Source organism: Pavona decussata, unplaced genomic scaffold (genome assembly GCF_977016875.1).
Source record: "Pavona decussata unplaced genomic scaffold, jaPavDecu1.1 SCAFFOLD_78, whole genome shotgun sequence".
NCBI classification, from domain to species: Eukaryota; Metazoa; Cnidaria; class Anthozoa; order Scleractinia; family Agariciidae; genus Pavona; species Pavona decussata.
In genome coordinates this window covers 28,870-55,000 of record NW_028145496.1, presented here as the reverse complement: position 1 = coordinate 55,000, position 26,131 = coordinate 28,870, and the positions used below count along the sequence as shown (strand labels likewise).

Below are 26,131 nucleotides of genomic sequence, written 5' to 3'. Positions count from 1 at the left end.
TTATCCAAAATGTCAATTCTTCGTGTTGTTTCTGAGCATTTGCATTTGCACTTGCACGTTAATTCATTCTCTGGTTGAAAAGAATCGCTAAGCTGGACATTTTCACTGGTAACACTGCCATTGTCTTCTTCATTACTGTGTATCGTGACGTTTTCTTCTCCGTCCCGCCCTTCGGAGTATGCGTCGCCATCTTGTTCGTCACCTTCTTTCCGAATGTCTTCAGGAATAGCGTCGCTGTCTTCCTTTGCCAGATTACAAAGCAGCAATTTTAGTTCGGCATGTTCTTTGCCTTGCACTAGAATTGTTTTGGTCGTACTATACCATTTCAGAACAATTTTAGATGTTTTGTAAGACAGCATGTTGTGCTTTGGATCGTCTTCCCACTTGCCGTCGTTCCAACCATCGACAACGCAGATGAACGTCTTGATAAAATTTTTCAATTCAGTTTCAGTGCCTGACCATCTGATTTTGTTATCTTCCTCGGAATACGATAAGAAATCTTTACAAGCCATTATATATCAAAACAGTGGCTAAATAAACGAATTTCAATCAAATATGTAAGAGCGTTTGAAAACACGTGTCCACTCGTTGAAAGAGAGAGAGAGAGCAAGAAGAGAGAGAGAGAGAGAGAGAGAGAGAGAGAGAGAGAGAGAGAGAGAGAGAGAGAGAGAGAGAGAGAGAGAGAGAGAGAGAGAGAGAGAGAGAGAGAGAGAGAGAGAGAGAGAGAGAGAGAGAGAGAGAGAGAGAAGCAATATGGTGAGGCCTGGAAAGAGGAAAAAAGCAGTGAGTCAAGCTCCGATGGCGCTCAAATGCCACGTAAACGAAGAAAGCCAGCAATGTCGAAGCTCTAGTAGACCCAACAAGTATGGCGGCCGAAGAACATGAAAACCCCAGAGGAAGACATTACTGTGAACCGGTCTCTGGTAGATGTGTGGAAAGTACTGGCAGACTAAGGCAACCAGGCGAAAGTTGGTCCTTGATGCAGAAACCTTAAAGGGAAATTATAAAGACCTAAAAGAAAGCCTTGAATTTACTCCAAGCCAAGTTGAATCCCTGCTAAAAGAAAATAAGAGCATTAAAGAAGAAGTGAATCGCCTTGAGGAACACTACGAAGAAATGGACCAGCGAGTCTAAACATGCCAGTCAGATTTCAGCATAATGAGCGCGAAAACCTAACAACATGGTGAGCGGGCTGCTTCAATGAATCAAGAAAAAAGCAGAAACAAAAATATCCTGACAGAAAGGCCTGGACCATCGACGGTAAAATCTTGATTAAGACAAACTCTAGCACGAAAGAAAGAAGAATCGATTCCTATGGCCTCTGACCTCGTTACAATGGTGTCGGTTTCTATCTTGTTAGCGAGAGTCAAGTGTAAATACTCCTTGGGGAGTAACGCCCCGTCGCCTCAATTGAGTGGGTCTTTGGCGCAATTAATCTCCCAGGCACTGCGCCAAAGACCCACTTAATCGAGGCGACGGGGCGTTACTCCCCAAGGAGTATTTACACTTGACTCTCGCTAACAAGGAAAAATGACACATATCCTAAATTTTAATCAGGGTCTTGTTTATAACTGTGCTTCTGCATAATTTTTCTTTCACTTCCCCTGAAGAAGGTCCGTGATTTCCACCGAAACGTCGGGAACATTTTTATTGTAAATAATTTCAGAACGCTTTTAATCCACCAGTGTAACTTTATTTGTATTTCCAGATAATTTTTAATAGAACTGTAAAACCCTGGAATACTATCTGCAATCTTGCCTCTCCGGACATACTCTTCAGTCTAAGTATTTTTAAGAATTTTCAATGTGCTACCTATTTTACCTTTGACACAGACATGCCTTTCACATGGGTTTCTCTCCCGTGACTCCCCGTGCCACCGTTCTCTTCGTGTTTTTTATTAGTGTTCTCATTTGTAATTTTTACTTTACTTTTCTTAGGTTGGAGTTGCGCCTCGCATGGGTATCATATCCCGATCGCGCTAACCCTTTTGGTCTTTCTTTCCAAATTTCTTTCGTTCATATTTATAGTTTGGTTATTATTTATTATTAATTAATTAATTAATTAGTTAATTTATGGACCAATAAAGCTGAAAGAAGTTTAATTGTGATCCGCCAAAGAATTAAAGTGTACATACAGGTAATGTTTTAGCATATAGTAGACTGTCACTATCTCTGCATATCATGGCAGCTCTAGGCCACCAAACTTCTGTACAAGAACTCTTAAGTCTCCCAAGAATAAGAGAAAAACTCTGAAGAAGACTTTTCTAGAGAGAGAACAACTTTGAACTCTGAAGAAGGTGAGGAAATTAAATAAAATTTTTTTGTTTCTAAATAACTTCTACGGTATCCTTCATTGCCACTTAAAGCCTATGAAATCACTTATCTCTTAGAATACACTTTTAGTCAATAATATCGATCTTATTACTGTCACCTCAGTAGAAAGACACAGAAGATATATTTGAACGCCAATCTGTGATAAAACGCATTATGGTTTAGGGTTCTCATGCCTGATTATCATCTCATCTTGTTTAACGGAATAGTTAAAACCCTCCCAGTGATACCAATTCCCACCATTAGCGAAAGAAGAGTGTTTGCTGTCGAACAAAATATATTTGACGCTAATCTTTGATAAAACGCGCGCTATGGCGAAAGAAGCCACTAAAAAGAATGAAAGAAAGTGACGTAAGAAAGAAAGAAAACTACGTTCTAGGAGATCACAGGTTTTATTTTCATCTCAGCTCGTTTAACAGAGTATGAAAAACTCTTCCAGTGATACCAGATTACACCCTGAGCATGATAAGAGTGTTGGCCCATAAGATAGCGGCCGTTCAGGTTGGAGAGGTGACAGGATTCGTACCACCAGCCTCCCTTGTAAGCCTCGGCACAGTGCGGACTCGTGCTACTGATATCGTTGTCTCGATCCTTGGTGCTGAACGCCATGTCACGGTGCAAAGAAAGTGAGTCACCAGCAGTTCCTAGAAAAAACACAGAAGAGAAGCAGTGCAGGGCGATGAAAATATGTGTCCAAACATAAGAATACCAGTGGATTTTAAACCAGACTGGGTTTGTTGCACAAATGGAAAAAGTACAGTAAATATTACAAGAAAGTAACACTAGTAAACTAAAAGTGAAATGAAATATGACTAAATCGATAGTAAAGAACAAATATATATCCCATGCTAGTCAATATCATTATCTTATGAAAATTTGAGCGTCTAAAGCAAGTAAGAAAAAAATCCCTTATCAATTAGTACGTATTGGAGGTATCATCAATTCGTGCAATTTTTCTTTTGGAAAAGAATAGGAAAAGAATGATAAGATCTGAAGCCAGTAAAGAAGTGGCTTACATGAGAACATAATGTAATTGGTAAGTCCTAATTTGTTTACTATTATTTCTCCAAAAACCGAATCTAATATCTGTTTCTTAAATTAATTGAAGTTATTGCCAAAACGTTTGCCCAGCTAATTTGGGATAAGAATAAAACCTACAGTGATAAAGTGAGATTTTTGGGAAAGTGAAACGAGAAACGATTAACTTCAATTCTATCACTATTCCTAATTGTTTTGAATTTCACTATGCCTACCATTGTATGATCCCAGACTCAGCTTGTATTTGCTTCCCTCATCACCAACACCAAAGGAACTGTACTCAGCATATGCTGTATTGCCACTGAAGTCTTCAAGATCCACCCGAAGCTTGCTTGCTTCTTTTGTCAGGCGATGAATCTTGTCCAGTCCAAGCCAAAATTCTCCATTGAGATTTCCAAAGCCTCGTTTGTAGTCGTCCCAGCCGCGGTAGAAATTAACCGAGCCGTCCAATCTCTTTTGAATCACTGTCCATCCCCCACCGGCTGTTGTTTGGTCACAGTAAACATCAAAGGCACCGCCATTGTCGGGGTTGATCTTGTAAACACCGCTGTTTCGTTTGCCAGCTTTGTAGAGTTCAGAGCAGCTCTTGTAAACTAAACCTAAAAAATATATTTGGGTTGAAATTATAACCAGACGCCTCGACCAAAGCTGACGAAAGAACCAAACCGGATTCAACAGGCAGTGGTCTGAACCGTAACACTTCAATGAACAAACCCGTCATTACAATTCAAATCTTACTTTTCACAACGTTCCTGTGCTACCACCTCTCCCAAGCGACCACTTTTCGAAAGTACTAAAATTTTCCCATTCAAATCACTATAAAGTCAACTCTCGCCTTGCGGACACCTCGCTATTACGGACACACGGCTTAAATAAATGGAAGACGTTTGACTGAAATAAATTACTGCTATTATGGACTCTCGCTATAAGGACATTAACTCGCGGTCCCGAGGAATTCGCAATAAAGGGAGTTGACTGTAATTGGAACCTCTCGCTAGCAATCACTTCTCGTAAGCTATCTGATCTACCGCGGCCACTGTTTGGTTTAGCGGTTTGAATTTTTCTATCACCCTTACACCTTCCATTAGGGGATCAGGGAAGGCGCAGTGGTGAGAGCACACGCCTCGCACCAATGTGGCTCGGGTTCGATTCCAGGACTCGGCGTCATATGTGGGTTGAGTTTGTTGTTGGTTTTCGTCTTTGCTCGGAGAGATTTTTTTCCGGGTACTCCGGTTTTCCCCTCATCTCAAAAACCAACACTTCTAAATTCCAATTCTATTTGGAAAGTGTCTCAAATAAGTGCTCTGCGCTAAAGACATTGACATTTATTTATTCTTAATTTATTATTAATGATATTGTACTGAAGTTTGGGTTATCCAACTGGTCTTGTGCTCCTGAAACTGTCACAGGCTAATGACCCAGAAAAAGACTCCCTGTTGACCTCTCGAAAGCGACCATTTAGTCTTGACATTTTGAGTGGTGGTCCTTATTTCTATGGCTACACATTGTGGCTGAATATCAATGTGTTTATAGTGACAGAGGGCAGCAGTAAAGGAGCTAGGAGCTAGAAACATTTAAGCTACCGCGTTATAAATGTCATAAAACAATTGGTTCATGCACTCAAGAAGTTAGAGTTACGCATCGTTTGCTCTCCAAACTTCCAGCGTGAAGTATCAAGGGGAATTTGACCTTAAATCGTTAAAATGGTGCGACAACAACTTCACTTAGTTACACAATAATTCTAGAACATCCGACAAGAAAAAGAAATCAACTGAATTCTTGAAAGGGACAACCCATGACCTGCTCTAGTGCATTTGGGAAACGAAAACGCGAAAATTTGAAAACATTTAGCCTAACTTTTTTCAAGCTGCAGTCCATTCTAACCCAGTCCATGTGTGGCCAGAGACACTCATCGATAGTCTCAGTACACTGGGGTGAAAATTTAAAACAAATTCGCGCAATACGTTTATGTTTCTGTTGATAAAAAATAAATAAATAAATAAATAAATAAATAATTAAACATGAAACGTTTTTATAACACCAAATTCCCGTGATACCTCCCCTTTTTAAACAATAAGAAGAAGAAAAAGAGAAAAAAACAGACTGCGAATAAGTTGTGCACAAAATGAAGAAATCAACTAACTTTATAGTAGGCGTGCTGAGGCAACAAGGAGCGAGTATTTTAAAACTCGACCAATCAGACGCGAGCAATTTTGCACCGGGTAAAAAGAAAATTAAGAACAAAACGACTATACTAAAGCCCCGTCTAGATAAAGTGAAGTGAATTTATTGCTTGGTTGGGAACTTTATTAATAATAATAATAATGATGATAATGATGACGATGACGGCGACGATCATAATAATAATAATAATAATAATAATAATGATAATGATAATAATAATAATAATAATAATAATAATAACGATGATGATGATGATGATAATAATAATAATAATAATCTTTATACAGGGAGCCCACATCACGAAAGTGATATTCAGTGAAGCCCTGTAGATTGACAAAAAAAAGCTAAATAATAATTTAAAAACTTACAAACGATTTAAAAATTACAAATATAAAAATAGAAAATACAAAGACAACAATAAGGAATAAAAATTAGGAATAAGAATTAAAAGCTAGCTAAAAATACGCTTTTTATACGTATTTGAGAATTGGTTCACCTTTCTTACGTCCTCTTTAAAAAAACCAATGAAAGCGTTAAATCAAAGCACAGTTCAATCGGAAATTACTTTGAAATTTTTAAATTGTACCGCCAAACCCCGGACTTTAAGTTAAAAAGCAGTAGCGTTTGTGCCCTTGGAATGCTTGAAGAAGGTGATTATACTTACCTACCTACCTACCTACCTACCTACCTACCTACCTACCTACCTACCTACCTACCTACCTACCTACCTACCTACCTACCTACATACATACATACATACATACATACATACATACATACATACATACATACATACATACATACATACATACATAATGTTACTTACTGTCACAGTTTTTTCCAGTGAATCCTCTCGTGCAAGAGCAGCTGTAACTGTTTGTCTCGTAAAGCGCTCTGCACCTTCCTCCATTCTGGCAGGGAAATGTTTCACAAGGACTCTGGGGTAAAAATTAAAGACTTCCCTTGTAACAGTAAAATATGAATCCCTATCTTCTACACGCGGCAGGTGCATATCGAAAACGAACGTGTTATGTTGTTTGTTTTCTAGTTTTCTATCACTGTCTTTCGAAGATTTCTCTCAATATTCATCTATCTCGATCTTCTTTCGTTGTTTTCTATCAACAGTCTGGCGTTTTCGAGCGTTATCATAATGCTTACTAATTTCGGTAAGGATATTGACAAATTCCGGCCTCACTATTTAATTTGAACTGTGGATAGAAACAAGCGTATTCTTTGTTGTACGTAATGTCATATTTCACGTTCGTAACATTTTTTAACGTTCGTAAAATGAATTCCTATGTTTCCAAAAGGACAAAAAATTCCTTTCAGATATACAAACGTTACAAAGCTCTTAGTCTCGAAGATTGAGTCATGAGGTAAACGGTTGGTTTTCCTTTCCTTTTTGCGAAACCAAAAGTAATATTGAAAGATTGTAACATTATTGTTGTAAGAAAGATTGTAAGAAAGATTGTAACATTATTATTTACATGCAACAAGGAAATTAAAGCAACGTGCAATGACTCACCATAATGCTGTAATGATGGAAGGAATGATTTGCTTGGAACTTTTCAGATGCGTTGTACTTGTCCGTTGGAAGTAACTCGCAAGTGAAATTCCCATCTGGTCCAGGAAACGCACCAATGTTTGTAGAAAAACACCTTTCGTTTTTTAGGCATTGCAGAAGGCAGTGTCTTCCGGTGGTGAACGAGGTCGCTGTAATGGGTGGAACGAGAAGTGCGTAAAATAAGTGATCTTTGAAGAGGGCATACTTAAGCTTTTTGTTTTGTTCACGACTGAGACTAACAGCGTTGTCGCACAAGCACTGATCCAAAATATGAAACGTAAAGTAGAGGGAAATAGCAACTGAAAAAAGCATGAATGCATTCATTTTGAAAGGATTCAATGCAACTTAACATCAGAGCTAACAACTCCCTGGTGTTTAATTTTTAATAGGTCTTTCTCAACATGACTGTCTGGAACAATCATAATCATAATCATAATCTTGATCATAATCATAATTATAGGCATAACGTTCTGCTGATCTAGTGGAAAAACATACTTAGAAGAGCATTGCCGACTTAACCACAACATCATCATAATAATATAAAGGAAATAATCCATCATTTTCTTATGACTATGTCGGTTTCCACTGAGTCGTGAGCGACAGAAATGAAGCTTATGATTATGATTAGGATCGTTGTTTGGTTTGTGAGAACCAAGCTTCAAACAAAGCTTTTAATTCCCCTGTAGATTTAAACTATACCTTTCATGTTTTCCTCGCCGTAATTAAATAAATCGCACACTACATTATTACGAAAAGTATTAATTTCAATTTATGGTCCTTTAGAAAAATAGATTTGTTTCGGTAGCTGCAAGAAAGAAGTTAAAGAAAATTAAAGCTTTATCTTCATTCATACAAAATTTGTTAATGTAAATTTGTTTTGATGACAAAAACTTTTTTCAAATTTTATAACAAATTTTAAAAGGTTTGGCAAGTTTGTGACAGTTGTTATTAAACGAGGAGAAAATGAAGATTGTGTAAATAACGATCTAAAACCTTTCAAAAATGACGTATTCTATCAAACTACACTAAGATCTACTTACCCTCCCACTTCCACCCATGCTGCTTCCTTGTAACTCGTGAGCGCATGCGCAAGGAGAGCTATTACTGTGGGTCTAATTTATATGTTATTTTCTCGAATAAAGGCCGGAAGCGTTCATTTAAAACTCGGCTCCCTAGCACCGCCATCTATTCGGCTCCCAGTGTGTATTTAGGACGTGAATTTTTATTATATATTTCGTTCATTTTTTCGCTTATCAGATTTGAGAACTAAATTTGAGAAGCAAATTTTGATAAGAAAAGGTAACAAAAAAAATAATAATAAATAATAATAATAATAATAATAATAATAATAATAATAATAATAATAATAATAATAATAATAATAATAATAATAATAATAATAATAATAATAATAATAATAATAGTAATATGAATAACAGTAACAGAAACCGCAAGAACGCTAACTTTGTCACTGGTCAGTTGACCAAATGCAAACATAGTAAGTCATTAACTGTTTGAATAGAACAAGGTGGTCTCGAGATTCCTTTTATGTAATGCTTAGAAAACGAGCAGGAGTGTCTTATCGGGTGTAAAACCACGAGGCGCAGCCGAGTGCTTTTAGACCCGATAAAACAAGTGCTGCGAGTTTTTTGAACGGCTTCAAAAACATTCCTGGAAAAGCGTGTGTCAATAGAGTTCATAACAACATTATTAAGCTTTCTTGAACGTTGGAAATTAGCATACGAGAAAAACACCGCATGAGGAGTGTTTTATCAGCTGATAAAACACCGCATACTAATAAGGAGGAGGTTTATCGATCTAAAGTCACTGCACGTGATGTATTATCGACCATTTGATAGGTCAATGAGCTTATGAATTACTAATGAGGTTTTGAATGTCCCCAAACAAATTGACTCCAGTGAATGTCACACTAATATATTCTCCATGTCTCCAAACAGCAGTTCACAAATATCCGAAGAAATGTACACAAACTCTATACGTTGAAAAACTGTTTCTTCTCGAGTAAACACATAATCAATTCAACTTAAGTTCACTCCCGTAGGAAAATCAACACGTAAAATTCCCAAAGGGGAATCACATGACCGGAACCGGAAACAAACCGTAGCTACAACGGCCCCTAAATTAAAGTGCAAAAGCCCACACATTTAAACATATTCGGGCTACCCCAAATAATAAAACGCAACAAAATGTCTTCAAACTGTTCACGACCTCACCACTATTCTTAATCAATGTTCAAATCTATCACAGTGTCAACAAGTTTCAGCCTAACCATCTATCCATCTCTAGTAGGGTGTTTATTAAGTACGGTGGTTGTAGTGACCATGGGTTCTCCTTTCCGCTGTCGTTTGGCACGTGTCGGTTACAGTTGAACTTGTCTTTATTTTGACGGAACGCACCAAACTATCTCGGCTCATGAAAACGTCAAACACTCGTCCGAGGGGCCACTTGCCTCGAGGAAATGATTCCTCTTTCAACAGGAACAGGCCACCAAACTCTAAGTTCGTTCTGGTCTCGTTCCATTTGTTACTCTCTTGAAGTGTGGGCAAATTCTCCCGGGTCCACCTGCGCCAAAACACATTGGCTAGATATTGCACTTGCCGCCAGGAACGCCTAGTACAGTTATTGTCATCTTTGTTAGATAATGGCACGAGCGAGTCGAAGGAACAAGACATGTTTCCTAGAGCTCGCTGACTCGGGAGGCTTAAAGTGAACTTAAAAGGAGTAGAAAGCGAAAAAAAGCAATATGCTGAGGCCTGGAAAGCTCCAATGGCGTCCAAACGCCACGTAAACGAAGAAAGCAAGCAATGTCGAAGCTTTAGTAGACCCAACAAATATGGCGCCCGAAGAACATGAAAACCCAGAGGAAGACATAATTGTGAACCCGTCTGTGACAGATGTATGGAAAGTACTGGCAGAGATTAAGGCAAACAGGCAAAAATTGGTCGTTTATGTAGACACCTTAAAAGGAAATTATAAAGACTTAAAAGAAAGCCTTGAATTTACTAAAAGCCAAGTTGAGTCTAGGGTAAAGCAAATAAGAGCCTTAAAGAAGAAGTCAATCGCCCTGAAGAGGACTACGAAGAAATAGAACAGCGATTGTCTGATCTGGAGTCTAAACAAGACGACGTTGAGCAGTTTAATTTTGAAATGCATGGTATTCCGGAAAACGAAGAAGAAGACCCATCGGAAAGCATCATCAAAATCGCGAACTACAAGCGTCATAGTTCACAGAATGTAGAGGAAAGGTAGAAATCTAACCCGACCCATTATTCACATTATTGTGCGTTTCAGAAGCAACGGCATTAAGAGTAAACTATATAGCGCACGTCAATTCAGATTTCAGCATAATGGGCCCGAAAAGCATATTCATTAATGAAAACCTATCAACATGGCGAGCGGGCTTGCTCACAGAATCAAGAAAGAAGCAGAAACAAAAATATCCTGACGGAAAGGCCTGGACCATCGAGGACAAAAATCTTCATTAAGACAAACTCTAGCACGAAAGCAAGAAGAATCGATTCCTATACCCTCTGACCTGTTACAGCGCTGTCGGTTTCTATCTTTTATATCAAATGGAAAATTCTGGCTGCTACTCCTATGCCAAGCCAGTTATTCAATTATCAAAGTAATTCAGTCTGGATTTTACGAGAATCAGTTTCCCTGAACGTGTTTAGAAAGAAATGTGAATCATGGTAAATTACATATTAAGAACAGTCTTTACATGTAAAAGTGTTGTTAAAAAAAACACTGAACTAAACTATTCATTCAAATATTGTGCCAAGTCGAGCCAAGTTAAGGTAAGTTTATTTCACAATGTTTACAACTATTTACAAAAGAAGCAAGTAAGTGTATGCCTGTTTACTTAGCTCTAACATTTTCTATGGGAACAAGTCGTAAACAATCAGAGAAAGAGAAAGCATGGTGGTTTTGTTTTCAACCAATAAGGAGCAAAACTGAGACCAGTCGTCACTTGGCTCAAGCCTATATTCCTGGCCTGGCCCATTTTGCATTTTTTTCCCGCGCTTACATCACTTGCATGTTTGTACTTCGAGACCTGATTGGTTCATTTCGTGACATGAGCTCACGCCATATTCAGTATCACGTGACTCAGTATGACGTGTTAAACCATGAATTGACAAAACCCTTCAGCACTCGCAGCTGCACGTTAGTGACCAGTGTTTGTCCCTCGTCTTTGACCTGAAACGAGTTCAAAATCTACGTTGTTTAACACCTGACATTAATTGAAGTTTTCCTATCATGGAGTTAATTATGATAGGTCACTATCTCTACACCGAAGAGAAAAAGAGATTTATTTGGTAAAGTAGAAGTTTAGAATAATGTAAACAATATCCATGGAAACAAGTTTCGAGATAACCAGCAGTAAATGAATGTAAACTGTATCCATGGAAACGAGTTTTGAGATAATAAATGAGTGTAAACAGCACGAAGAAACGAGTTTCCCTCTAAGATAGCGGGAATCTAACTGATGTATTTGAGGGTGTTGACGATGCCTAAAAAAATTGCCTATTGCCTATTTTGTTTAAAAATTATGCAACAAAAATTCACCTCCCAAAAAGTAGAGCATAATTTTGTATTTCTTCAAACGATTCTTGGCTTCGAAGACACTGATGATATTTGTTTGTTTATTGGAATAAATTTGCAAGTTTGTGGATGATCGGGCATCACCCAGTTTACTTCAGAGCCCGTTACTTATATGTGCGATTGGAAATTTGCTTTGTTTTCGTTGTGTAGATTTAACGTAGTTTCTATGATTGCGCTAACTTCAGTTTGCTGAACAAAGGTACAAAGGTAGAACTCACCCACAGGAAATCAAGTCTCATGGTGCCATGTTCGTCACTGTGCTCGATAAAAAGTTTTTCGCCTTCAGCTGAAAAGTCGCCTAGAAGAAACAAAAATGCGTTGGTCGATTTTATGCGAGAGACGCATAATCCATCTGGAACGCACTTGGGCAAACGTTTTCAGTTCGTCTGGTCATGCGTTTCAAAGTTCGTATTGTATAAAGACGAGCACAAACGGATCATGCGTCTGGACGAACTATCTTTAATAGTGCCTCTTTAGCGGCGCTATCCAGACGCATAATCCATCTTGTACTGGGGAACTAGGGAACGTAAGCAACGACGATGGCAACGGCAACGAAAACGTCACTTGAAAATAGAAGTTCGCGTCGCTTGCGCTACTTCGCGATTATTCCAATTCGTTCAACCTGTACAATGTGGGCGAAGTATCCGGGAACTAAATTGATAGGAGCGGCGTTCAAGTAAGGAAAGTGAATGAAAATTTCACCGGCGTGCGCTTACGTTCTCCACAAAACCTTGAAATCAATTTGGCCATTTCACGTTGTTGTTTTGCTGATGACGCCAAAAAAGAAAAAAAAAAAAAATGTACTAAAACATATAACGCACGTGCAGAGCGATTATCCTGTTGCTTTGGGGCGTTCTTGTTGCCGACGGCGACGGCAACGACAACGGCGCAAAACAATAGGTTGAATGAACAAAAACGATCGCTCTGCACGTGCGTTTTAAATTTTGGTACATTTCTTTGCTGTCCTCTGCAAAACAACAACGTATAATGAGCAAATTCAAGGTTTTGTGGAGAACGTGAACATACGACGGTGAAGTTTTCATTCTCTTTCTTAAATCGAACGCCACTCCTACCAATCTGGTTCCCGGGTAGCTTGCTGTTTTTTTTTTTTTTTTTTTTTTTTTTTACAAGATGGGTGAGTAGAAATAATCGCGAAGTAGCACAAATAAAATGAAGCTATATTTTCAAGTGACGCTTTCGTTAGCGTCGCCGTCGTCGTTGCTTAAGCTCCCTAATTCCCTAACAACAAATTTGAGACGCATAACCAGACGCACTGAAGATGTTTGCTCAAGTTCGTGCCAGATGGATTAGGCGGCCAATGTAGAAACTCTTGTCATGAGACACTTTTTAAACAGGTAAAGCTAAGACAAATTCAAACAAAAATACCTCTTACCAACCGAGTTCAAGGTCATACTGTAAGTTACGGACCAAGTTTTTTCCCGTTGATTTATTCGCGCTTGGGCCATAAATCAACGGGAAAATAACGAGGATCCGTAACTTACAGTACGGACCGAGAAAACGAGGTTAGTAAGATATTTATTTTATCTCAGAGGTTAATCAGGAGCGCGGGAAAGAGACTATTTTCAAATTTAGCGGAGCCGTACAGTGAAACACACGGCCCGGAAAATTGTCCAATCAAACCGCGCGTACTAACTGAGAGAAAATGTTTTATTAGTTCGCTGCTGCGCCATGTTCTTCTCTATCATCCTATTTCTTAACTAAATAAGTGATTTTGTGAGCGCTTTTGTGCATAAACAGTTTTAATACAGGTTCACTGTAATACCGATATATACTGAAAGGGGTATTACAAATGCCATAGTTAGAAACTTACCATCGCTAACCGTGTTGCTGAAAATTCTGACAGGCGAGCTGGAAAAAAGTAGCAAGAGCAGTGCATTTACAGTATAGTACTGTATAACTAATTTGGGAAAGTGCAACTCAAAAGAAGTACTGAACTATTGTAAACTCCAAAAGATACTGGTAACAAAGGAGCACAAAGACAAAAAAAAAAAAAAAACAGAAATGACGTACCACAATATCTAGCTTTCTTGCTCAATTACATAATGTAATCTTTTTATAGATCTATAGCTACTTAACAAATCGACGGCAGTTTTCTATGGTCTATACTCTTATAGACCATAAAATGACGTCAAAAAACCCGTCAACACTCAAGTGGAACCACGAGCCGCAGGCGAGTGGTTTCACTGCCAAGTTTTAGACATTTTATGGCGTCATTTTATGGTCTATAAGAGTATAGACCATAGAAAACTGCCGTCGATTTGTTTTTTACAATAACATGGAAAAAGTACGAGCGGAATTGGCTATTTTTTTTCGTTGAGAAAGCGCGCGCGTTACATCTGACGTCATTTTATTGCCTGTACTCTTATAGACAATAGCTACGAGCCAATCAGCGCGCGGGAATTTGGACAGTTATTATAAAAATGTTGTTGCACTGGACTTCATATTTTGATTAAATAACGACACTTATTATTATCAGAATAAGAGCTCACCTAAAACACCAGAAAGGTACTTTGCCTTCATGTAAAACTGTCACATCAATGAAGCATACATCCTACACAAACAAGAACGAGACGTCATTATTTGTCATTATTTTTTCTTGTAGTTGTGATTTCAAACAATCTTCAGTGAAATGAGAAGCTATAAACCTTTAGTTTTCCAAAATGGCTGCCATTTTAATGTTCTTTTGTCTGCATTCAAATTAGCCCTTCTTGCCCCGTTCAAGATAAAATACTCTTTTGATTTTTGAGCTTAAGAGCGAGGTAAGAAGGGCTAATTTGAATGCCAACAACAGAATATTGAAATGGTAGCCATTTTGGAATAAGGTGTATAAGCGATACTATTACATCCGGTCAGGTATACTCCGTACACCAGCCGCCTAAAAGGGTTTGTTCACTAAAATACGCAGCGCGCCCTGAGAATGACTAGCAAATATCTAGAGACCAAAAAGCTGCCTTCAAACAGCAGTGTCCTTACATGGTGACAGACAAGCTCACCATGCAAAAAAAAAAAAAAAAAAAAAAAAAACAGATCTTCATAACTCACAGGCAAGACGTTTTTGAAAAGTTCAGTTTTCCATGGAAGTGAAAGCTGTTTCTCAAAAGAGCCGTGTTCACTACCTCGTCCTCCAAGGCATACATAAGAATCTGTCACATACTCTGTAATCAGGAGAAACACGCAACATGTTGAAGAACAGTTTGAAAATTTAAGTAAATCTAAAGATCTTTTCTCTGCCGGTTGTAGAGATTTATTCCATCACAATAAAGCTGTCGTTTCTCTACAACGTATCTTTCAGGTGATCAGAAACGAAACGTTTTATAACGTGTGTTTGAAGTGAGGCTAAACATTCAGTCAGGGTCCGGGTAAAAATCAATGACTATTCGCTCTGACCAAGGCTAACGCTCAAAAAGTCAACACTCGAATCTCTTTACGGTGGGCAAAATTGGCTTCACAACTTTGTTGATAAACCAACCATTCGTATTAAAGACTACGTTTTCATAAATTGGCGGAAACTTGACAGATGATTCTCTTGGTAATTTCTCAAGATTTTTTATTACATGGGCATTGCGTCACTGTTAATTAGTCAGTTTTAATGTTCTATTATATCAAAGAACGTACCCTGGTAAAGTTCCCTATACTGTTGTCCCCAGAAAGTAGTCACGTGATTCCTCAATTCTATAGTTGCTGAGTATCCGTGGAGACCTAACAAAAGAATGACGAATGAATAAATGAGACACCATCGCAGTTATGTAAGCAACTTACGCAGTTGCGAAAAGAAAGGCTGAGAAAAATTCAGGCTTGAACGGGATTCGAACCCATGACCTCTGCGATACCAGTGCAGTGCTCTAGCAACTGAGCTATCAAACAAACTGGGAGTTGATCATTGTCTGAATTCGTCACACACCCGTCGAATCAGTGAAGTGATGAAATTGATATATGTAGAATGCATATATTCGAACCACGGACGAAAGAATGATTAATTTTTGAAGTGAGTCTACAGTGAAGTGTTCTTTTCCTTCGGAAAGTTATTACACGTCCTGGTTCGATACTTACCATATGCTGGGTCTATGTCATCTGGAACAGGTTGGTGATGCGGGGGCACAAACTCTCTGAAAGAAGCAGAACAAATCACAACGCTATTGTCAACCTCATGGACATCTTCAAAAAAGTAAAGTATAAGGAGCCAGCGAAACAAGAGAAAAAGAAAGTTAGAGGGGAGATGCCATTGTGAGGATGAAAACTCTCAACAACTCTATCCTCGTCTATACGATTCCTTAGTATAGTATGGCCTTCGTTGAAAAGATTTTAAAAAGAAAACCACCGTTTTCGAAGTGTGTTCGCATGGACGAATACGCAAAGAAAAGCTTCCCGGCTCTTTTCAGTATAAGTTTTGCAAAGTTTACTTAACGTTTTCGCGTTGTCCACTGGAATGCATTTTCAAAAGTTTCCGTTTTTCAAAACAAAACGATTCCACTTTGGAGGCCTTTTTTTTTTTAAACAAAATTACATTTTCGATGCGTGTTCGTGTAGACAGAGCATGAAAACGGAAGGAAACATTTGCTTAAACACAAAAACGCATCCCTGTGGGTGCCGGCCTAAAGGACAATTTAAGCAGGTTCAAATTTTCGATCCTAGAGTACACTGTAAGCATCCTGCAGAGATCAACCAGATTCCCCCAAAAGCGCATCAGAGTTTAGAGGGAGAGGACAATTTTACAAACCTGTTGTGTGAACCAAAGAGGATTCTTTCTGTTAAGTTGTGGTGGTGAAGGCAGAGTGTAATGAAAGCTAACTCTCCTCCGTCCTGTCAAAATTAATGTAATATAAATAATTAGGAACTCAGTTTTCAATATTTGATAGTTAAAGAGACTTTCCTTTGAATTTACACACATAATCAAGTTGAAGGCTGGAAGCTATCTCGACGATTTATTAGTTCACAGTTTGTGTACTTATTATTGTTATTACTGTTAGTTATTAGTTCAGTCCTGTATATTCAGCATTGAATTTGGACGTGTATGGTAAATAAATGGTAAAAAAATGCACTACAGTGTATTAAATAAATGCGGCCATAAAAAAAGTTCTTTCACAAGTTGGTGCGAACTCGTAAAATTTAAACTAAAGACTGGGAGAGAAGCGTATGAGGTATTACTCTTGCAATCTTAGTTGGCAGCTTCTCAGCCAACAATTTTCAGCGAGGTGATAAAGGTGACGAGGCTTCTGGCATGCTTGTCATATGTTTGTATTTGGAGAATATTACTATCACACTATTAAAAATATGGCACCCGTTTCTCCACTAATTGCATCGACTCTAGCAGCCGTGACATATGTACTGTCCTAGTATTTACGCAGGCTTACCATGATATGTTTGATGGTTGGTTAGCTTGTGCGTTTACAGGTTACTTACTTTCCAAGATGCATTCCAGCATGCTGCTAAGGCAGTAGGGCACAAGAAATGTGCTGTGATCAAATCGCTTGTGCTGATAGCTTTGTCTTTTGACAACATGGCACCTTTAATAACAAAAAAGGAAATATTCAAGTAATTGAGCAATGTTAAGTGTGTATAATGAAACCTAACTGAAGAGACTACTACTAAAACAGACACTTAAACTTGTCTGATACCTTACCACAACTGGATTCAGCAACCTCTAAGAACTGGAATGGGCAGGGGTAGAGGGGGTGGAGAGAGGATCACCGATGAATGGGGTAGAGAGTTTAGGGGGTGGAGGTGATAGATGGGTAGAAGGGGTAGAGGGGGATAGAGCGTTCCTTAGTTGAAATTTCACTGTAAAACCTTTGCCTATTGTGGATTATTACTTTGATCTCGTTTTCTGATAATTCAACTTCAGTTACCTTTTGAGCGAAGATCTTGTTGCAAGACGAGGGATCTTGTGCAGGCACTAAAATTTGAAATTTGCAACAAAAAATGTCAATCTCTCCTTCATTTATTTAGACAGTAGTAAATAAATTCCTCCAGGCAGCTGCCACAATGGCAGATAATGTCCGAGGCTGAAAGATTATTGGAAAAAATATTGAACAGTTGGCTGTGAAGATTGCTAGCATTCCTGGAATGTTTATTGTTCCATAATTAACCAATCAGATGCTGAATAAAATTAATTGCTAGAAAAAAACAAACAAAATAATTACCATGATTACAGTTTGTGGTTTTGTCATCTTATATCAGCCTGTGAGCAAGCTGACTCTATTATAGGTCAGATGCAAGAGGATTGGGGTGCCCCCGCCCCAACTTGCGCTATATATCCTCTTGTGGCTGATCTATAATAGAGAGCTAGCTTGCAGACTAATATCAAATCTCATTGGTACCCTTTCCCAGCACAATTTAAACATTCCAGAAATTATTCTAGTGTTCACAGATTTTGATCTCACAGTTGTTTAACAGCCCTTGCTCAAGAAAGAGGGAATATAATAATATCTCTTGGCCTGGGGCATACTGTAACTTAGAGAAAATAACACTGATTGTACAGCAAACAAAACTCAACCTGATGAATACAAGACATCAAGTTTGATCCCCTTCACCTGTGTCTTTTGAGGTGTCATTAGTCAATGAAAAAACATCCAGACAAACCTATTTACATGTGGTGTCCAGTTTCTGTGATAGAAGACTGGTAAAAAGGCCAAAATCTGAAGTGTCTTCAGTCTTGTGAGCGGGGGCAGTTGAATGGAGTACCATCGTACACACAGTGATGAGGCAAAGTGTTTGGAGCTATCTGCAGCTAGCCAGTATTCTTTTCCAGAGGTATCTGTTGCGCAGAGCTTCCATTTAACGTCCCCATGTCTGTGATCAAAGTAAAAGTGAATCAAAGAGCCTATTTTTTTTCACCTACATTGAAGCTGCACTTGCCACATGTGTGTGACCCTTACAGTCTCCCTAGGGCCGGGGATGGTGGTGGGGGTCAGGGGTAACAAACAGGGTAGGTAGACAGTTAACAGTATATAAGTGATGGGAAGGTCCACGTCAGCCCTTTGGCTGCCCTTTGTCTTAAACATTATAGGTTCTCATCAAATAAAATATCAGGCCACATTGTGAGACCAAAAAGGACCCATTAAGCTTAAACTGGACCGAACAAAAGTCCAACAATTTCCTGCCAGAATATAATCCAAAAAATTATAATTGTAGGGAGGTATAAAGCCTCCCCAGTTTTTCTGAGGGGAGGAGTTGCGTGTGTACAGGCTATCCAAAAACATGTGCACCAGAAAATTTCTAACAGACCCCAAAGTCCAGAGTGACTTAATTTCAAACCCAAAAGGTTTTTGCACCTCTCTGTAACTGATATACCTGAGTACTTCTCCCTGGGTTAGGAGTAGCTGACCGCAATATAGTGTATGGAAGTTCACAGGTTCAACTCCAATTGTTTACTATAGGCTCAAAAATAAGTTGAAATATAAATTGTTGTTTTGCAAAATCTACTTAGTTCCTCATGGACTAATTAGTTGAATGGGTATTTATTACTGTAAAGGTCAACAAAATATCTTAACCACCCACTTCTGTATCTACTTTAAATTTCCCTTGTTGTTTGCACTCCTAGGAGAGGTATACCCATGACCTACAAACATGTTGTGTTCTGTGAGAGCTAATGCACCCTCATTGAAAGGCATTGATCAACATACACATACATGTATGGCTTGACAGTCTGTGACACTTCAGCTGGTAAGCCTGTGTAAGGTGACTTCTTCCTTCGTGTCCTTAAACTCAAGATCTCCTTATTCCTTGAGTTAACACACCTGTAGAATACACAAAGATTGAAAAAATAATGTTTAGTTTAAAAATGATATTTAGATTAACAAATTTGTTTATCAGCAGAGTATGGACAGCTAATAAAAGCAGCTATTTTGAGATTCTAAGTTCAAACACAGAGTCACTATCAACTTAAAACTAAATAAATAAAATAATTATTTACCAATTTTTACATCATACCATGCACTTTAATAACAAAGTCAACATGTTCTAGATGACAACTACAGCTTACATATAGTTTACAAAATACTTACATAGAGTATTAAAAAATCTATGTGATTTTAAACATTAATTTTTCTTTTTATACCATATTGTACACTGTAAATCTCCCACAAAAGAAATAACTTGTTAGTGCAGTATAGAAATTTAGTAAACATTATTCTGAATAGTGATGTCAGCTCAATAAATGCTTTGAGACTATCACTGATGAATTAACACAAAAGCTGAAAAGTAAGACAAAAACAATTAAAAATAACAATAATAATTACCAATAACAATAACAATTAACTAGTAGTCAGAGATTAATAAGAGCGCATTAATGACAACACATATGACTTGTTGACACGTTAATGCAAGGTTAATAGCATAACACAAGTCAAAGCCGTGGTCAATGCATGACTCTGCCCCTGCAAAAAACAACAGTGGTGACATGTGCCTGTCAAAAGCTCTTTTTACTCAAAAGTGATAACCTGCAGCTGCATTCATTTGTTTTCAGGGTTGGGAGCATTGTTCTGTTGTTCGTTCTTTTGTCCTCTTAAACCATGTAATACGATGCATATGGTGCAGGTCCCCAAAACAAAATAATCTTCGGGGGGCAGTACCAACATCATAGTTTTCATATTAATACATGTATTTCCAACACAATAAGTCAACTTTTTGATTAAACTATTAATTTACAAAAGAGGCAGCTCAAAGGAATTTCTAAACTTAGCCAGCAGCAAATGGGTCAAAATCATGTTGAAAAGTTTGATGGGTAATACATTAAAAGTAAACGTACTGTTTGATCATCTCACTTTTCCAGTCAAAACCTTCCTCTTTTGTTTCCTCAAAGGTTAAGGAATCTCTGACTTGCTTGGGAAGCTTTATAAGCAGTCGTTTCCAAAGTGAGCTATTTATTAAAATATATAGATTTATTTTAATTTTAATTAAAATAAAATTTAATAAAGTTACCCTTCATTTAAATATCAGCAAACCATCAAATACAAAATGAATACAGACTGTTCCAGATAACTTTCAAAATCAGAGAGTCAATGAAGAATTTTGAGGGGTCAATAGCTCTGGTTCTATCTAAATCTTCTTAAGTTTGCCATTCATTTTGTCGGGTCAGGAAGCCAGGCGTCTCAGGTTTTTGACCTGAGACCCCTCTCTTATCTGGAACACTGGAATAGTTCCAGAAAATATCCATACATGTAGCCCTCCCAGGAAACTGGTTATTGGAAATCTGAGTGAGAAGGGAATCTCAAAAGTCAAAGTCATTAAAGTATGATTAAGGTCATAAAATGACCAGATGGGATACAATACATGTATGAGGGCTGTGAATTGTGATGCTTGAAATGATTTGATCCTTTTTCTCTGTTTAAAGCTAAATAAATGAAAGTTCTAACTCTGTTGATTAAAAACCAAACATTTTTCCACTCCTGAACAACGACGCAACAGTACAGTTTCTTTAGAAACTGCAGATCCCCATATTCTGACAATAATTAACTTGTTGGTAGGCCAAAGTTGAGAAATTTGGATTCTGAAGGTCAAATTGCCACTCACTTAGGCTGTTTCCCGTGAAGCCCCTCAATTTTATTTAACTTGACTCGAGGTCTAGTTTTATTCATTTATTTATTAGTTCTCACATTCATATTTTAGGCTTTTTTGTTGACCTTTTTTACTCATTGAACATTGTATATACACGTAAGCATGCAGCTGCTAAAAGCTTGTTTTTGTAATTTTTTTTAGCCATGCATGGTTCAGTGTTTTTGAATTGTATTCTGACTCATTCTGGGTCCTTCCCTTTTACAGTATATCAATAATATTATGTTAATAATCAATAATTAACTGACTAATTACATCATCGTATTAGTCAGAGTTAACCTTTCTTTCGTGACTGTCGTCCACTGATGGCACACTTGAGCACAAACCAGCAATTCTGAGGGACTCAGATATTTAAATATCTTCAAAAGAAGTTCATTTGGAAGCCTGTTGATACAGGTGCACAGAACATTAGAACAATAATATCATTTGGAAAAATTGTGTGCACTGATGTACAAACCATATCCTCCTTGCCCTGGTGAAAGGGGTTTTACTTATAAGACCACCCCACCCCTCTGGGATTTCCAATTTAGTTTCATCAACAATCTCCCTTAAATATTTATCCTTTGAAACCCCAGCACCCCCCCCCCCCCCTCCCTTAATTTTCAATACCTTCTGGGGATGTGGGGGTGGAATGGAAGGCCTTTTTGTGGAAAGTACACAGCCATAAAATCAACCTTTTTCATTGATAGTGGCTGGGAAATTATTCTTTTATTTTTATGAAAAGTAGCCTAATACTGGTCTTACTGTTCAATATATTTTTTACTCTAAATGAGTAACGTAGGGCTAATTAATAATTATAATTATTTTGAAAAGAATAATAAATTGGTTACCATTTATGAAAAAGGTCTATGAGAACTTTAGAGAAGTTAAAGTGCAAAAGATTCCTACATTGTATGCCTTGCTTCAGTGTTAATGTAAAGAACGGATAATCTGACTTACATGTAGCCTCCAGCACTAATTTAAATGTAAGTGCAGCTGTACACTGAATTGAAGAGCCTCTATCTGACTTGTTAAATATCACCTTGCTTGTATTTTTAAACAAAACAACTCATTTTTCACTTCATGTGCAACGACAGAGTACTGGATATTGACTTCTCTAAAATTGCGTCATTTTTTTTTTAAACTTATGCGATTGTAGACATTTGCAGCTTAACTACAAGAAAGGGAATAATTATGTACCTGTTGACATCCAAAGCTTTTTTGGGAAGAACTGGTGCTTTAAATCCAGGTATCTTGGTTAAAGGTTTTGATCCAGCCACGTTTATTCTAGACAAAATTTAGTAATCATTTACAACAAGTAAACAACAACAAAAAATTAATTATTTTGATTAGTTATTTTAAAATTATTTTGTAGCTACACTTAAAGCTTTAACATGCTTTGGACACCAAAAGTTCAAATCTACATGGCAATAATGCGACCGCAGTCCGGCTGCGGGAGCAGGTTTTTTTAGTTGACTGTCAAGTGGGCTGGGTATTCTGAAATCTGTAGCCAAACATCCTACGTACTGTGAGGATCTTTCTTCTATTTCAGTATTTGATCTTTCATCCACAGTTCCAAATTATAAGATATTCATAATCATTTTGGCATGAATACTGCTAATATTTGATTCCTTACCGATCCTGTGATGGCCCTAATGCTGATACACCTGACCTTTTAGATTTCATGTACGAACTGAGATGCTTTTGGTGCCGTGACATTCCTCAGAAAGTTCTATTCCTCACTTTTTTTTCACACACGCGTTCAAAATCTGCCGCCATCTTTGATTCTGGTGTTGGCGAGCGAGGCCTGGCACTAAATGCTTCGCTTGGCGTCTCTTGTCAAGCAGAAACAAACATCAAACATGGCGGACACGGACAGCAAAGTGAAGTTTGACGAGGGAGACCCACAGAACGTCCAAGATTTGACTGGATTTGTACCATTCAACATATATTTTTTTAATTATTTAACCTTATACTAGCCTTCTTTCTTTACTTCTATATACTCGTAAACAGTGTCCTAACGGTTTCCCTCTGTGGCAAATTGAATCGAGTTTTAGCTTCCTCTGCGGACTTATTTAAACTTAACTTGTGTTTAACTTTGATGAATGCTTAAGAGATTTAAATGACAGCGGTCTTGCTGTTTTGTTTGTCGTTCTTTTTTAATCTTTTAACAGGTGCAAACGCTATTGCAGCAAATGGTAAGTGCAAGAACTGGAGTTTGTAGTTTCATTTTGTCGGCATTACGCGGACGTTCCTAAGTTGTCAACGTTTCGTTATTTTTTATTTTTTTACAGCAAGACAAGTTTCAGCAGATGTCAGATCAGATCATAACAAGAAATATCCTTTAAATACTGTTTGATAACCATAACTTATTAAACTTACGCGGCCTTATAACTGCTTTTTTGTGGTGTGCAGTATCCAATTTAGTACTGTTCATTTAAATTATAAACTACTGAATATTTTTTTTTTTATTTTGACTGCGACACTCAAAAATGAAATTATTTTGTTCATATGATTTGAAATTGGTAGTTTATACACTTACGTATTGGCTGTACACGGACGGTATGTGTGTTGCTAGTCAGATTACATGTAAAGCGAACATTGTTTTATCAACGTTGGAATCTTTAGGAGCATATAATCAAGACATTGTTTCCCATTGTTTCCCAGTCCCACCTTAAAGAAAACAAAAACAAAAAAGCTGTAAGTTACTGTACCATTTTCCCTTCCAAATAATAAGGTCATGTTTATTAACCTGTGAATACTTTTGGGTGCATATCTGCAGAGGAGACATTAGATAGGTAAAATATAATATGTCAGGGGGTGTAATGCATGGTTAATGTTCATTGTCACTAGTCAGGATCCCTGTTCAGTTCAAATCACACTAGAAGTATTTAACACTTAAAAAACGTCAATTTCTTTAATACAAGACTACTGGGGTGATGAACAGTTAGACAACATTCTTACAATATTTTGCAGTGTGGTTATCTGTCATAATTTATTCTGTTATCTACAAATGATTGCTTAAATATGCGATACAATTCATCCCTAGTAATTTATGAAAAAGGTCTAATGATAACTCAGAGCATTGATGTTGTCTTTCAACACTTGGACAAAAATTTTCTCTTAGCGTAAGGATGAATATTCAAAGTAATATATTGCAGTTTTTCATATCATCCTGAGATGAACTCATCTCAGGACGATTTTTTTTTTTGGGGGGGGGGGGGTGGGGATGAGAGGGTTGCAACTGAAGAAGCTGTAAATAATTATTAATTCCCTTCCATAATTTCATTTTGTGCTGTAGGATGCCCCCTTCCCATGAACCCCAATGCTACATAGGTATGTACACACCAAAGGGTATGATTTTTTAGCCGTTTTGGCCTGAAAGCCTGAAAAGGGGAAAGGATTTTATAGACTGCTCACAGTTCCCTATTTTTCTGCAGGATTTTTAAGATCTATATGCTTTGATTGAACTGCCACCATCTTGGTTTGTAACTTTATTATAGTGAGCACATCCTGGGGAGAGTGTCTAAACTACCAAGGGAGCCCCTAGTCAGGGTACATTGTGTGGGGGAGGAGGAGACACAAATGGGTATAAATTTTTTAGGCTAGGTCTGAACAAGGGTACTGGAAAATTAAATGTTTTGGTCTGTAATGGGGTCGTGTTAGACATGCTTGAGGGAGGGGGAGGGGCCCTGCATATATGCCGGAGCCACTACTCCTTTGTCTGATTTTTTTCCAAGTCCAAAGTGACAGGGTGCACACCGTGAGACTTTTTTCACATATTTTATATATGTAGGAAACTGGTTTTTATTCCTTGACCAGTCTCAATTGATGACATGAGCACCAGGATTGATGACCTGGAAAGAAATATTGGTGAATTGATGAACCAGGCTGGAGTAGATGAACCAGAAAAGTGATGTGAGCTGCAGTGGAGCGTAAATGCTACAGAAGCATTTAATCTAAGAAGATTGAGAATACTGTACTGCTTTTATAGGATATTTTCAAAGTTAACTTTAAATCGTGTAAATGTAGGTCTCAAGTTGTTTGTTATTTTTATTTCCTTCTCTCTTTTGCCAACAAAAATGTAAATTGTCAGCAACAATATTTCTATGACTATTACTGTAAGTAATGCACAATTTTGTAATCCTCAATTAAATTTGAGAGGTAGGCAATGCAATGTAATCTGTAATCAACTTGCAGCAGAAATTGTAGTAATTGAGTTTGTGGGCAGGATTTATGTTAAAGCTTTTTGGGAAACGTTTTGGTGATTAAATTTCAGGTTATATAAATTGAATGTTTGCATTTCTACATGTCATAGACATATGGGGTCATGTGACCAAATTTCTACCAGAAAATCTGGCTGAATTTGCAAAAGCATCCCCACCCATAACTGTAAAGGGCCCAGAACATTCCCCTCTCCACCCATGTGCTTTTGACATGCATTCACTTGGCCGTCGCCCCTGGGCTTATGTGCCAGCATTAACCAATCCACCATTAAGATCATACATCTGAATTGAGAATGTTGGCCAAACTCTCCCCCAAGTCACTCTAGCCTACGAAAGGAACCAAATTCAACTGACTTTAAAGTGTCCAAACCCTCCCCTCCCCACCCCTGTGCCTTTGAAACAACTTTGACCACCGAGGGCAGGGTCACAGGCTAGTGCCCGGAACAGCTTGTGGGCACGTTTTAACAAAATCGGAAAGAAATGATATTATGGGTTAACTTAAAGAACGAGCGAAGAAAAAAAAAAAAAAAAAACCGGCAAAGAACTTGGCTAATTGCAATAACTTTCAACTTAATTTTTTTTTCGGTATTCCCTTGGTGACCCCGGGTAGTGGT

The 26,131-nt window shown here is 37.8% G+C and overlaps 2 protein-coding genes and 1 long non-coding RNA gene across 3 annotated transcripts; 1 reads left to right on the top strand and 2 right to left on the bottom strand.

The window, feature by feature from the left end:
* Positions 1-2,081: 2,081 nt before the first annotated feature.
* LOC146476155 (techylectin-5B-like) lies at positions 2,082-8,266 on the bottom strand. Its single transcript, XM_085114710.1, has 4 exons — positions 7,078-8,266; positions 6,379-6,490; positions 3,584-3,967; positions 2,082-2,974 (listed from the first exon to the last, which is right to left on the bottom strand). Exons 1-4 carry the CDS (start codon positions 7,438-7,440, stop codon positions 2,706-2,708), a joined length of 1,128 nt encoding a protein of 375 aa, XP_084970836.1. The 5' UTR covers positions 7,441-8,266; the 3' UTR covers positions 2,082-2,705.
* Positions 8,267-10,924: 2,658 nt separating this feature from the next.
* LOC146476154 (F-box only protein 15-like) lies at positions 10,925-23,106 on the bottom strand. Its single transcript, XM_085114700.1, has 16 exons — positions 22,928-23,106; positions 22,492-22,578; positions 21,592-21,696; positions 20,507-20,617; positions 19,389-19,496; positions 18,340-18,549; positions 17,607-17,653; positions 17,161-17,264; positions 16,478-16,560; positions 15,811-15,866; positions 15,376-15,459; positions 14,803-14,915; positions 14,250-14,311; positions 13,571-13,608; positions 11,958-12,037; positions 10,925-11,334 (listed from the first exon to the last, which is right to left on the bottom strand). Exons 1-16 carry the CDS (start codon positions 23,008-23,010, stop codon positions 11,245-11,247), a joined length of 1,461 nt encoding a protein of 486 aa, XP_084970826.1. The 5' UTR covers positions 23,011-23,106; the 3' UTR covers positions 10,925-11,244.
* Positions 23,093-25,397, top strand: LOC146476153 (uncharacterized). Its single transcript, XR_014865645.1, has 4 exons — positions 23,093-23,225; positions 23,466-23,489; positions 23,586-23,628; positions 25,120-25,397. It is a non-coding gene; the product is annotated as an uncharacterized LOC146476153 (long non-coding RNA).
* The last annotated feature ends 734 nt before the right edge of the window (positions 25,398-26,131 follow it).

What these genes read in the sequence shown, in the direction of transcription:
- LOC146476155 (XM_085114710.1), bottom strand. Translation starts at nt 7,440, where the DNA reads ATGAATGCATTCATGCTTTTTTCAGTTGCTATTTCCCTCTACTTTACG. An exon ending in TCCATCATTACAGCATTATG is followed by an intron (nt 6,491 to 7,077) that starts GTGAGTCATTGC and finishes TTTTTACCCCAG; the next exon opens with AGTCCTTGTGAAACATTTCC. An exon ending in CACTGGAAAAAACTGTGACA is followed by an intron (nt 3,968 to 6,378) that starts GTAAGTAACATT and finishes TATATTTTTTAG; the next exon opens with GTTTAGTTTACAAGAGCTGC.
- LOC146476154 (XM_085114700.1), bottom strand. Translation starts at nt 23,010, where the DNA reads ATGTCACGGCACCAAAAGCATCTCAGTTCGTACATGAAATCTAAAAGG. An exon ending in TGGACACCACATGTAAATAG is followed by an intron (nt 17,654 to 18,339) that starts GTTTGTCTGGAT and finishes TTCAAATTTTAG; the next exon opens with TGCCTGCACAAGATCCCTCG. An exon ending in GTACCTTTCTGGTGTTTTAG is followed by an intron (nt 13,609 to 14,249) that starts GTGAGCTCTTAT and finishes ACTTTTTTCCAG; the next exon opens with CTCGCCTGTCAGAATTTTCA.